At 47.7% G+C, this 14,694-nt stretch overlaps 1 protein-coding gene across 2 annotated transcripts in view; it reads left to right on the plus strand.

Annotated features, from left to right (window-relative positions):
* Positions 1 to 2,318: 2,318 nt before the first annotated feature.
* KAT2A (lysine acetyltransferase 2A) overlaps positions 2,319 to 14,694 on the plus strand; it is a 288,388-nt gene continuing 276,012 nt past the window's right edge. For both annotated transcript variants that reach the window (XM_069634476.1, XM_069634477.1), the window contains exon 1: positions 2,319 to 2,585. In XM_069634476.1, coding sequence (XP_069490577.1) covers positions 2,355 to 2,585 — 231 coding nt within the window. In that variant the 5' untranslated portion in view covers positions 2,319 to 2,354. The remainder of the gene's footprint in view (positions 2,586 to 14,694) is intronic.

The raw sequence follows: 14,694 nt of genomic DNA on the forward strand, positions 1-14,694 counted from the left end.
GGATAGCAAGATGGGGGCTCCGTCTGCAAGAGTACAAATTCATCATCATGCACAGACCTGGAAAAGATGAGAACCCGGCTGATTTTCTTTCACGGCATACCCTTGACAGACTACAAGCGACGAACAACAGGGCAGACGGTCACATCAACGATGTTGTTCATCATGTGGTGCCCCAAGCCATCAAAATGGCAGAACTCATAAGGGCAACCGCAGAGGAAGCGACATTGGCCCTTCCGACCTTGTGCATCCTCAATGGATGGTGGAAATCAGCAGGGGCATTGGTGGGGAGTAAAAAAGCACTGCAAAGCACTCGAAAGGTCAAAAGATTAACTGTCGCTGTCTACCTCAATGCTAATAATCAAAGGAGATTGGATTGTGATACCGACTCCCCTCCACCAACGGTTAATAAAAATAGCACATGAAAACCACAGTGGCATTGTATCTACAAAACATATGCTCCGGCAGAAGGTGTGGTTCCCTGGCATGGACAAATTGGTCAAGTCAACACTGAAATCATGTCATATATGCCTCAGTTGGCAACCCCCATCGTTCCCTGAACTGCTGCACATGACGTTGCTCCCGGAGGAAGTGTGGGAAGAGGTTGCTATTGACGTTTGTGGTCCACTGAGATCTAGTGAATATGTACTAGTAGTACTTTACGAGCACTCAAGTTACCCGGAAATAGAAACAGTACCTTCCACAGTCGAGACAACCTTGATCCCGGCACTCGACCGAATATTCTCAGCATACGGGGTGCCCAAAGTGGTCAAGTCCGACAATGGGCCTACGTTCACTGGAAGAGACTTTCACAACTTCTCTGGTTACATGGGGTTCCACCACAGGAAGATTATACCACTATGGCCCAAGGCGGATGGGGTGGCGGAACGATTCATGGCAAATGTCAAAAGGGCCATCAGGATAGCAAACATCAATCACATGCCCATTGAGCAATCATTGTACCAGCTAATGCGGGACTACAGGAAGACCCCCACGACTCCAGAGAGTATGCCCGGAAGAATTAATGTTTGGCCGAACCATGCGCTCAAACATACTTCACGAGAACCAGCGAAAAGAGATGAGTCCACAAGAGCAGGAAGTAAGGAGCAAGGACTACAGGTCCAAAAGCAAGATGAAGGAATACGGTGACCACAAGAACCGGGAAAGGCAAGCAAACTTAAGTGTGGGAGATCATGTCCTTGTGCGGCAGAGTCCGTCCCACAAGGACATGCCACCAGTGACAATCACAGACATGAAGAGATCGATGGTCACCACCAATAGAGCAGGTTGGTCAGTGACGAGGAAGTTAATTCTTCAGGAAAGTAGATCACAGCACATCTCAGGTTGACGAATTTGGAAGTGAAGCAGAATTGCGATTGTGAGAAACATTCGGATACTCAAGTGATGAAGAGGAGTCGGAAACAGAGGGAGAAGTATTGTTGGTAGGAGGACGAGGTGAAGAGGAACAACCACACGCTGAGAACAGGGCATGCCGCACTATCCGAAAGCCGAGAAGATGGATTGAAGAAATGGGGTAGGACAATATGATTTTCACGGGAGATGTAGCGTTGCACGTGACCAACTGACCTCAAGGGACACGCTGGGGCGCACCAGGTCTAGTCACATGATCAGCACCAATGTAGGCATGCAAAGCGCGCAAATAAATGAGTTCATGTTTAATACCCTACCTGTGTGGGCGTGTCTTCTGTCCCGCAGGCACACAGCTATCCGCCCCTTGATGGGAATCTCATAGTAGAGTTAATTGGCAACATTTATTAAAGTAAAGCTGTTTGTAATTTAGTTCCTGATTCACTGAAAACATTTAGATTTTGTTTGCATTTGGGATACACTCAAAATAAATGTATCATTCAAAGATGGCTACCACTTTCGCAGTTCAGCTGAAAGAAGGCTGAAGTGTACTGTCCAAGCCTGGTCCCTAAGAGGCTAACAGATTTTATTACCACTACAAACGTGCCATGCTAACGTTCTGGAAAGTCGAGATTCTATTAAAAACACAGTGACGAAGAATTCTGTTCCCTGACATTAAAGTAAGAGAAGCATAATACGAGCCTCCCGTTTTGAAGAAGAATCCAGTTTAAAGAAACTGATCGGATGGGATTGTTCACGTGAAGATAGCCGCCAAACGGACTTTCCCCACCACCTTCTCGGCGAAAAAGTCCCCTGGTTTTATTGTAACGGTTTTGTTAAAACGGGCTGACAGGGATCCTCAGTTATGAACCACACTTCCCAGCATGCACATTTACTTGAGCGCAGGCGTACTGAAACAACCAGGCCTTGGTTCAACAAAACAAGGAGATCTTTATGTAAACACGTGTGTGAACACTGACACCGTTCCTATGGCGGACGCAGCGCAGGCCTCTTCGGCCCCGCGCGGACTGCAGCCCCTGCCCGGGGGAGGGGCGGCCCTGGGGAGCGCGAGCGCGGGGCCCGCGGCCGCTTCCAGCACTAGTGACCCCGCCAGGCCCGGCTTGAGCCAGCAGCAACGGGCCCAGCAGAGAAAGGCGCAGGTGCGGGGCTTTCCCCGAGGACGCAAGTTAGAGAAGCTCGGAGTCTTCAGCGCTTGCAAGGTGAGGGGGCGGGGCAGGAGGGACGAAAGACTCTGGAGATTAAAACGGCATGAGAGAAACTCCCTGGGAGACGAGAGCTCCAGAGGAGCAACTCTGACAGTGCCCTATTTAATGGGGGAAGAAGTCAGGCTCTTGGACAGGGCTTGTGATGTTCGAGTAGGGGACCTGCATAAGGGATCTTTCGGAGTGTCCTGGGAGGACAGCAAGTCAATTGGTATACGGCAGATGATGCGCTTTACTTGAGTTGACACAGGCTCCGCCCCATTATTTTTGAGGTGGGGAAATCAAATCGGCGGCAGGAGGATTGGGCAGTGTCACATTTAGGTGTGTTTGTGCTTGACATTTTTAAATGAGGACTAAAAGGTGACCATATTACAGGATCTTTTGGAATGTTTCCTTAAGGAGGAACGTGTACAGAGCTCTTTGACCTTTCCAGTTGTTAGCTAGCTACTCTGTCAATACTTGCCTTTATGGTCACATCACCTTGCCTTCTGCTTGTTCAGGAGTTTGCAACCAGAGCTATCTGTAGGATGTGCGGGGCCCTGTATGTCAAAAATGTGTGTGGGCCCCCTTATTTCCATAACTAGTGATATTACATAAAATTATATCACAGAATTAGTCTTTTAATACGCAAAGGTATCCTGTAAAGTAAAATTAAAAACGTTGACAACACGGTACGAAAAAAACGATGACGTCCTGTGTATATATGGTAAAAGATTATTTATTTACATGCCTGTATGATTTGTTACTATTAACAATCCATATGGAATCTTGTATATGAAATATTAGTAGGCGGCCTAGTTTGCAAGAGATGATCTCTTGCCTTAGCTGTCCTGCCACCCTCATCTTGCCTGTCCTGGCATCCTCATCTTGCCTGATCTTTCTTATGCATTATGGAGGGTGACCCCACTCCCCCCTGGGTACAAGATATACCCAAGTGAGGATTCCTTCCACCTCAAATTCCCCAATGTTTGTTGGTAGTATGTCTGTTATTATAGGCAAAACCAGCATATATCAGCAGGCAGAATCGGGCAGTACATTAACATGTCCACAGTTGAGCAACATATCTTTACCCAACTTATCCCAGTAACGAGTCAGGTGCTGTGCAACATTTTCTAGAACCCCCAACAAACCGTGGCCAACATGTTCCCCCCCGCCACCCCCATGTATATGCTCATATTGGTCATCCTGGAATGTTGGGCCCCAATAGTGCCTTTACGAAAGGAAGGCTCAAGAAGCGAAGGAACAGTGGGACAGAGGGCTGGAGTGTTACTGGATTCTGAGAGGGCCGGGTTCCTTGAATATCTCCTGCTTACCCTTATCGTCAACCAGGCAATGTACAGTGCTCGCTGTGACCCACAGCTGGGGTCTGATTAGAGCATGTCCTTGAACCAGTCATCTCTGCAAGCGGTTGGGGTACAATGCATCCTCTCACTCCTGTTCTCCCCCTACCTTGCTCCCCAGCCCCCATTCACCTACCACCCCGGCCTATAGCTAGTAGTAAGTAGCATCGTCATAGGAGGGCTTCCGCCCCAGCCTTTCCTAGCCTGTTTTGGCAGATGCCGGATGCCGGATGCCCGATAGCATGGTGTCGGGAGCCATTGTGAGATTTGCGCCGTCTGTGTTAAACCTGGCGGTGTATCATGTGCCAATATCGAGCCAATTTAGGGCAAGACCACAAAACATGACCCATGGTTCCCATCCCCATTCTGTACATCTTGGCTGGAGTGTAGTACAGTTGTTGTATAATTTTGATTGAACTTCTCTGTTCTTCAAATTTAGGGATACCCCCAAAATATTGGTGAAATAGTCATACATATCACTGGTATCTATGGTCACCCCAAGATCACTAGACAAAGTGGTCGCTAAGGGGTGGTTCCTACCTACGTTGGTGGGGGTTAGGGGACACACATAGTGTAGAACGTCTGGAGACGCGGGAAGGTGGTCAGATTTTGCTCCATTTCTAACTTGCACGCCGGATGGCTGGCCTGACGAGTAGCCTCTTAAATATGTGTAGTGTAATGATCACGACTTTCAGCGTTCTATAAGCCTGTATCTACACCCAGTACCAGGCGTGCCGCCTGAAACGTCATTAGATTCTCCCCTTCGCAAATGTCCATTACCCGAATCTGTGGCCACGCTGTGTCTTGTCTGGGGTGCAGTTTATGATTCAGCCCCAAGGTTAGTATCGCCCGTATGCTTATCCAAGATGGGTGCCTCCTTTATGGACATGCCCGGCAGGAACCGAAGCTTATACCATTGTGTGATAGGCGGCCCTAGTATTGGCTGTGCCCTGTTCTGCGATGGTAGTTTGGCCGGCGGAATAGCCATGGCCCCCACCGGGGGGAGAGAGGGGCCATTCTAGAGAGTTCCATTGCCTTCCAGCTTTTGTCGTATTGTCACAGTCCAGCCACTGCTTTACCCAACCAGTGACGCTACAGGACTGGAATATAGCAGGTGAATACGTTTTATAAACAGCAGTGGAAAGCCAAACTCTACCAAGATAAGGAACATGAAATCCCATTGTACTTTATCAAAAGCCTTTTCGGAATCAAGAGCCCGGATTTCATCGTCCGGATCCCCAGCGAGAATATGCAGTAGCCTATGCACGTTGTCACACGAATGTCTGTTGTGAATAAAGCCTGTTTGATCGTTATTGACCAAAGATGGGAGGATCTCCTCTATTCGTTGTGCTAGGCTTTTCACCAATATTTTGGTGTCTCAAGTTAAAGAAATAGGGCGGTAGGAACTGCATTACTCAGGGTCTCGCTGCTTCTTATAGAACACAACTATATTGGCAGTGAGCATCGTGCATGGCAGATGGCCACGTTCTACCGCCTCCCCGAACACCGGTTCCTATCTGGGTGCCAGTGGGTCAACCATTGATTTATAAAAAAAGATGGGTAGGCCGTCGGGACGGAGGCCTTCGATGGGTAAGGGATTGGATCGCATGTGCTATCTCGGCTGCCGTTCTAGGGGCGTTTATCTTCCTGGGGGGAGGTGATCTTAGGCAGAGCGATGGAGGAAATTAATTTCCGTAACCTCTGTTCCGTGCAGCGGACAGCTCCTGATAATCCGCGAAGTGGCAGTGAATGCGATTTATCTCTTGTCAGAAGGGACCAGTGGCCTGTCGCCTTCCAAGTAGTATGTCTGGGCCCAGCTCGTGAAGGACTTCTGCACACGAGCGGAGGATACATGCTTGATTTCTGCCTGCAACTTGCTTAAGTGAGCATGGGTCTGAGGGTCACGCGTTTTTGTGTGGTGTTTCTCGGCGACGAGGATGACCTATTTGCCTGAGGTCCGAAGTTTGTGCGATCACCGCGAGATATTGACCGTGTATGAACGCTTTAAAGGTGTCCAAACGGGCGTGTGCAGTGTATTCTGGGGTAAGGTTGTTTTGCCAGAACATGTCTATATCTTCCCCTAGATGTGTAAGAAAGTCCAGGTATCCCAGCGCCCTCAAGTTGAGCTGCCACATCGGGCCCTGCGTACTGTATTAGGAAGTGTCAATCGTAAGCGTACTGGGGCATGGTTCGATAGGGTTGTGGGGAGTATCGTGCACATACGTGTCATGTATAGGAAATTGCGCAGGATCATCCAGTAATCGATCTGAGAATAACTGGAGGGCCGGTGAGAGAAGAGGGTGCAATCCCTTTGTCCCCTGTGTGTGCATCTCCACACGTCTTTTAGCCCTATATTGTCTAGTGGGGCATTAAGGACAGCACGCATTTTCGGGCCGTTGGGTGTACTATTGGCCGTGCTCTGACAATCAAGTGTAGGGCAAAGGGTCACATTGAACCCTTGCCCCCTACAATTGATAGGGTCCTTATGTGCCACACGCAAGTCATGAATGGGTGAGTACAAAATGAGTGTATCTGCTTTGGGCGCGTAAACATTTAGTTGGGAGATGGAGTGCTGGTGGATCTGTCCCTGCAGGAGCACGTACCTGCCCTCTTTATCCTTGACGTTTTTCTGAATGTGTATAGGGACCCGGTTATGGATTAAGATGGTCGCTTCCTGCTTACCCTGTCAGGGGGGAATGCGCAGCAGCGCCCACCGACCCGCGCTCTCATTTAGCTGATTCTGTCCCATTCAGGTGGGTTTCTTGCAGAAATATGATGCCCCCTGCAAATTTCCTCATATCGTTTAGCATCCACCTACTTTTAATAGGATGCCCCAGCCCCTGGATATTGATCTTTATCGGTGTAAGTGTAGCCATCTCATTCTATTCCGGGAGCCCTTCCCATGAGGGTTTAGCATCACTACTGCAAGGTCCCCTGCTTTTCAGCATACACCTAAGATTGACACCCCCCCCCCCCCCAACTAAACCAATATCCCAAACCAAGCCAAAACATGAATTGGGATATCTCCCAATACACGGCTAACAGAGCCCATACGTGGAGTTGGTTGGGAGAGGTCCATGGCACGACTCCATTCCTCACGTATTCCACCATTTCCTCCTCCCTCCCCTCCCCTATAGGGTGCCATGAAGAGTTTACTAAATTGGTACTTTGCTGGAATTGTGATGGAGCAAATGAGGCCGTGGATGATGAGCAATGCAACCATGTTCCTCCCCTCAGATGGTTTGCAATTAAGGTTCGCATTTATGCACCACAACGAAGTTCAGGGTGGGGCGAGGGCCCCTCGGTTGAATGTCAGTGTCTGAAGTCTCCAGGCTGTGCTCTGCAAAGCTGGAGTTAAGGCCATCCATGCTGTGTGATGGTCCAGAATGGTATGTCTTGGTCTGGGGTCTGCTTAATGATCACTTGACTGCCCTGCCGTGTCCATGCTCCGGGGCCCTTTTCCTGCTTTTTGCCATCTTCCCCCTCATCTTCGAGCGATGTTAAGGAGGTGGTGATGGCCATTCTGGCCTCCCTGACCTCCCTGTGGCCCATGTCTGTGGTCACCAGACTGCGCTGTTGTAAGAACCACCAAGCCTCTTTCGGCCCTTCGAAGGAGTGCCACTGGCGCTCGTGCTGCAGACACCACACTGCTGGAAACTTGAGGTAGTGCTTGTGCTCTGTATCATTCCGTCGCCTGACCAACTCTAAGGAGTAGTCATTGAAGATCCTAATGTCCACGTTGTCAACCGTCACCATTCCTGCCGCTCTTTAAGCATTCAGGATTGCAAGCTTTTGCACCCTCATGGTGATTTTGTTTTGCAGAAAGTTATAGATGTACGTCTCCAAGTCTTTACCTTCTGTTTTCCTGGAGGCCCACCGGCCGGAGGTCTTTCCGCCGAAACCTGTTTTCCTGGTCTTTGATTTTAGCCCCCAGGTGTTGTACATCTTTGATAACACCGTCCAGATCTGCCGCCACCGCACCATGGTTATCTTATAGAGTCCTGATGCACTGTTTGTTGTCTGTGGTTCTCTCCGCCTGTGCTTTCAGTCTAGTGTGGACATCCTCCAGATCTCGTTTGATGTCCTGGATGCTAGTATTCGTTCCTTGGTCAGTTGCATGATAACTTTCATCTCAGCCAAGATGGCCTGAGCTGCACTTGGATTTCCATTTTAGGTCGTCGTCTGGTGTAGCGGGGTGGTCAGGGGCCCTGCGTCTATAGTGTGATCTCAGTCTGGGTACGGTTTTGACTGTGGCCTGCCACTGGAGCCCCCCACGTCGCGGTGAGAGAGCTGGGATGCCGTTGCAGAGTGTAGACACACTTTATCTCCTCCCCACTAGAGTGTCCGGGGTCCTCGGCGCCGCAATGATGGTGTGTTGTATCGGTTGGGGGCGCGTATTACCTCCCAGTGGTGCGCCTTCGCACTTTCCCTGCAACAACCCACCAGTGAGTGTGCAGCTGCGTGGGCCACCACCTCGTTTTAATCTGGGTCTCCCTGGAATTTGGCAAGCGCATGGTCCAGTTAGGACAGTTCAATTTAACTTGGCACGGTACCCTGGACATTTCAAGCAGGTACAGGGACCCTTGTGGATGACTTGGTTCCTGATCTATTTATATTGCTGCCTCTTCAGGAACACCAGGACCAAAGGAATCTTCCTTTCCGTTCCAGGGAGGAACGGAAATGCTGCTGTACACCAACAGAACAGAGGAGGAGAGAACCAGCCTGAGCGTCAGAGATGGCATGCACGGACTGTGTGGCTGAGGAAGACGTTCCTGCACAGGAGATGGCAACAGCCACGCGGTCGCCATGGTGGGTGGAGACGTAAGGAGCTCTGCTACTTCAGAGAAGATATGAGCCCCAACCAGACAGAAACTGCAGAAGAACAAGGCGTAAGTGAATGCAACGGGACACACTGAATTCCTACTCTTAGAGAAGGGAGAGGCAATGTGGAACGGTCCTGAGTGAAATGTTTGTTTTTCTGTCATGTCCCTTCCCCACACAAGTGCACACAGGGGCTGCTATGTGGGGGAAAGTCCTATAAATGATGTACCTTTTTTTAAATTTTTTTTATTTATTTGTCGTAGGGATCGGGCAGGTAAATGTCAGTGCATTTGTGTGAGTGGGGGAGCATGAGGGGAAATTACTTTGCTGCGGAAGGGAGGCGGCAGGGGAAGAAAAGAGGGGGCTGGGGGTAAAACCCCCAATTTCCAAGAACGTGCCGATTGAAGCAAAAGCAAGAATGTGGATTTAGAGACTGCCTCCACTACAGAGCAGTGGCAGCATCAGATGAGCTGCTGGAGCATGGCGAGGCCCCTACCGAGACCATGCTGGGTTGAGCATACAAACCCTGCAATTGGGTAGCCACAGACCATATCAGGCTGAGCAGGCCCGAAACCCATATGGAGCCAACTACATTGTGCAGGGGTTGGAGTGACAGAAATAACCACACAAATGGGGCTAAAGAAGCCCACACAGGGTTGAAAACCAGACTACCCTGAGAGGGGGTAAGAGAAGTAACTGCACAATCTGGGCTGACCCGGCCCCTAACCCACAAAAGGCTAACTATCCGAATACCTTACAAAGGGGAGAGAAAAGTAACAAGACAAACGGGGCTTGGACGGCACTTAATCCATGCCAGGTTGAGAGTATGAACACCCCAGGATGGAAAGAGAAAAGCAATGGCCACCAGAGGGCTGAGCAGGCCTTTAGGACACCCGGGGCTGAGAACCATTACCCCTTGATGGCAGAAGGCAATTCGTGGAGCCTACTCGAAGGCTAAGAGTGTGAACAAATCAGGAGGAGTAACAAGTTAACTTTATTTTTGTAATTGCCGACCTATCCAGGTCAACAGAACCCCTTGCAGGAGAAGGGATTAACCAGGGACTATACAGACTACCTGACGAGACCATTATTTAAACCAAAGAACTATTGAAAGATGTTTTTTCCATGTTGGGAGCATTCTTAGAAACCAAAGCAACTGTGAGGACTCGTTTGGTGGCAGACAAGACACCAGCCACCATAAAAGGGGTGTACACAATACTAAACTGAAGATTAGATTCTTTCTTTTGATTGTTGTAGGTTAGCGTAGGTTTGGACAGAGGACCACGTTTATTTGTGAGACATCCTAACAAGCACACCTTTGTTTGTTGTTTTTTATTATAAGGTGTGTGTATGTATATGTGTGCGTATGTATATGTGTATGTGTAGTGGGCGTGTAGTTATGGTTAAGTTGCTGTTTCCATAGGAAGAACACTTTTTGGGCGGCTTATAACTTCGCTCCCCCTGAACGAATCATCACCAAACCTTGCAAAAAAAGTATATGCCCACTCTGAATTTTTGTTGCAAGGTTTGGTCCGGGGGGGAGGGGGAAGTTACAGTGGGGGGTCCCAAAATGTCTTTTTTTTCCCCATAAACATAATGGGGGGAAAAAACTTTGCTCACGCCTACAGCCCAAACCGCTGGACGGATTTACACCAAATTTGCGGCAGGAGCAGCGGCTTGGTCCCGAAAGCGTGCTTTTGTTAATTTGGTGTAAATCCGTCAAGTAGTTAAAATGACCAAAACGTAAGGCGCAAAAATTAGTGATATCTACGTCCGCCTCGCGGACACGGATGGCCAAGCGGCTTGCTTGATGTCTGCGGACATATGACGTGCTCTCCGATTGGCTGGAGTGAAGCGTGAAGTGCGTCAGATTTTTGAAGACGCCCGCCATCTTGGATTCTCGTCCAGTGTCCACGGACATCGCGGCAAAACATAAAAAAAAAAAAACATTGCACTCGTCAAACTGATCAAATAATGTTTGGGAAGGTGAGGGGGGGGATGAGGATGGTTATGGAATATGGCTGCAAGAAGCACAAATCCGAAAGCATGTAGCGGTGTAGACCACGCTCACGCAGCAAGGCGCATGCGCAGAACTACTTCACCCGCTCTTGACATACAACGCACCAGTCAAAATGCGCACACACTTTCTTTTTCAAACTCACACGTGTGCCTCACGCGTTGAAGAAAACGCGCAGAAATGATGACCGTGCACAGGAGTTAACGGAAAACACGTACTAGTGAAGAGCGTGCACACGCGCTGTAGATAACATGTAGCTGCAAAGACCACGCGCTGGCGCTTTAGATAACACGTAGTTGCGAAGAGCACGCACACATGTTGTAGAAAACACCTAGCTACAAAGACCACGCACATGTGTTTCCGAGCTCACACGCGCCTTATCCAAACACGCACACGCGTTGAACAAAACCGCACACAGGAGTTAACGGAAAACACGTACTAGTGAAGAGCGCGCACATGCGCTGTAGAAAACGCATAGCTGCAAAGACCACGCACACGCTTGCACTGTACATAACACGTAGCTGCAAAGAACACGCACATGCGCTGTACATAACACACAGCTGAGAAGACCACGCACACGAAGAAAAATGCGCAGAAATTACATGAATCCATGCTCACACGTGCCTCATTTCTACATGCACATGCGCTGTAGAAAACACGTAGCTGCGAAGACCGCGCACACGTGTTGTGAAGTGAAGAGGGGCCCTGTATGGAACCACGCCTTCCCTTTCCATGGTGACCATCTTGTTAAAGGATTTTCCTGCCTACACCGAAAAATCTTTTTTTTTTTTTTTTTTTTTTTTAGCAGCACCCCGGGTTCCCGCTTTGAAAACCTAGGGTGGTAATGCTCTTCATCCTTTTAAAAGGACGTTATGGTTACGTTGCACTAATAAAAAAACCTATGAAATTCAGTTAAAAAAAAACTTTAAGGGGACAATATGGTTACAAGTAAAATCGAAAAACCCCTGAAATTCGCCAGTTATGGTAAGCTAAGCCACCATAACTCGTGCCACCACCCTGCACTGCTAAGACTAACACCCAGGACATCAAAGATGACATCACAAATATCATTGATGACATCGCATGTCTGGCTCCTTCTTTTTTGTTTGCGGACATCTGGGCCAGGACGTTTTTTTCACTGAGTAATGAACGGAAAATTCAAAAAGGTACTATATTTGTAGACATTACCCTTCTCATATGTTCTTACACTACTTTCCTTAGTTCAGTCGCATCATATGATGCATATACATAGGGGAAGAAGCAGGACTGAAACGCAGCAATCATTTTTGTGCATGAATACAATCATGTATATAATACACAGTTGCTAATGATACTGCCTCTTGTATGCTTATTGTACTCTCCATACATATGCCCCATATTTGTATGCATTATACTGTATTTATGTTTTGTGTGTATTAGTAGAAATATGTATTAAGTGATGCATTATTAGCTAATTACTACATTTCACAGTACGGAAAAGTCTAATACAGAAGCATTCACTTTTTTTTTATATATAACTTTGCAAAATTACAAATATAGCACCTCTGTGGTGTATGCTGCAGCCAATACCTACATTCCTGTATGAATAGGTTCCTGAACTAGAAAGCACACTGCAATGGAATGTTCTTTAGAACACTACATTGCGTAATGAACTATGTAGTGTATTACACATCTCCTGATAATCCCTGATAGTTTTTTGACATTACATTAACAACCCCTTGTATGAAATGTAAATGCACATGTGAGGTCATCAGTGATGTCATCAATGATATTTGTGATGTCATCTTTGATGTCCTGGGTGTTAGTCTTAGTAGTGCAGGGAGGTGGCACGATTTATGGTTGCTTAGCTTACCATAACTGGAAAATTTTTAGGGGTTTTTCGATTTTTACTTGTAACCATACCGTCCCCTTAGCAAAGTTTTTTTTTTTTGTTTTTTTTTTTACTGAATTGCATAGGTTTTTAGTAGTGCAACTTAACCATAACGTTCCTTTAACAGTGTTTTTTTTTTTTTACTGAATGAATATATATATATATATATATATATATATATATATATATATATTTTTTACATTTGTATAGCACGCTTAACTCTTAGCTGTCTAGGTGCTTGTGGCGTCTTGGTGAGTTAGACAGTTAGCTGGAATAGTGCTGCTAAAGTGGACAGCTGAAAATGTTAGTCTGGTGCTAGTGAAAGAGGGATTTCGGCTTCTAGTGGAACACAGTGTAGGAAGGCTCAGATCTCAAGGCGGGTGGAAGGGTGTTCCACAGGGTAGTGGCAGAGACTGGGAAGCTGGAACCTCCAGCTTTAGTCTGCTTGAATCTCGGAATACAGAGGCGGTTGGCATAGGCTAAACGAGTTGGCCTAGTTGTGGGTGGTTTGGACAATCTTTTGTTAAGGTAGCCCAGGGCGGTGTTGTCAACGCAGTGGTAGGCGATGTTGAGGATCTTAAATTTGATGTGTTCATTGACTGGGAGCCCGTGTGCTGCTCTCTTGGCTGTGGTGATGTGATCACGTTTGTTGAGCCCTAGCGTGGCTCTCGGGGCATTGTTCTGTATTCTGGTATCAATCGTAGAGATTGGGGACTGGAGGAGGTTTTCTTAATTTCTGTAACAAATCTTTGAACAAAACATGTTCTCTTGTCTATATCTGACTTGCCGCAACCTTTTTATGACACAAACTCAATGACTCCTTTTTAGTCTACTCCTTTTTTTTGCGTAGGCTAAAGATGAGCAGGGAAAACACACCAAGATTCAGCAGAGCTTTGCCTCGGCGGCACTATGCAGCAGCCTCCCCTGTCCACGGGCTGAGGGGCCCTATTCATTCCGATTTTCCATCCTGCACCCACTGCTGGCAGTACAGTTCCAGATGGGATGTTGCCTTGGGCGTGATTCATAGTGTTACAGTCAAATTAGCCACATAACCTTTACAAGGTATGCCAAGTCCACAGGATCAAAGACCAGCGCCCCCAGGGATCTCCACTGTCGGGGCTTGTGCAGCTGTTGGGCAGGAAGCAGGTGTGGTGGACATTCCAAACACCAGTTTTCAGGGAGGGGGCTCTGCGCCCCTTACTGAAGGGGACAGACATTGCTGCACAGAGGCCTGGGCTTAACTGGGGAGGGGTGACTGGTCAAGTAAACATGGACCAACACCAGACTGGCAGACTGGGCAGTGGTGACCGGAGCACGTCATGGATCATGACAGGTTACAGGTGATCATAACTGACGAACCAACACATCTAGTGCAGACAGGAATATTCCATTCTACCCCACTTAAACATTATGCACACCGAGATGTAGGCTTATACATGTGCACACACAGTATCAGCCATTCGTTAGTAAGACGGACGTTTCCACAGCCTCTTCTTATATTGATTTTTATCAGCGAGGAGGTTTTGTCTTAACTTCGTGATTGGTCTGGTGCTATCAGTTTTGCCTGCCGGTTTCTAGATTGGCCCTTTTTGTTTTATTTATTTATTTTTTCCAATTTGTTTTTATTGACCACATACATATAGGGCTGAACGAAACGGTCCGTTCCACCAGTAAGGCACAATAATAGGAACTAGTTGTCGTTTTTTCCAATAATAACTCCCTTCCCACCACCCCACTCCCACCCCACCCTCGCCAAATTTCAACATACCAAGTTTTGAGGATTCCCGAAAAATAATAGCTCTGGGGAGAACGATTGCTTGCCAAATACCAATTAGACAAATTACTTGACACAGTGGGTTCAGATCATGAATTAACCGGTTGGGAAACAATCACAGTCTCAAGGAGGCATGGAGATGGACATCTTATGGAAACAACCTAAGATACATTCTACAGGCGCATAGAAATACAATCCTCATGGAGAAGAACTGCAGTCCATTCTTGCACAAAGTCCGTCATGGTGTCGTTCGTTATTGCGGTAAGCTTTTCATATATGAAGAT

The sequence above is a fragment of the Ambystoma mexicanum genome, chromosome 13 (assembly GCF_040938575.1).
Source record: "Ambystoma mexicanum isolate Mex_15411 chromosome 13, UKY_AmexF1_1, whole genome shotgun sequence".
Lineage (NCBI taxonomy): Eukaryota > Metazoa > Chordata > Amphibia > Caudata > Ambystomatidae > Ambystoma > Ambystoma mexicanum.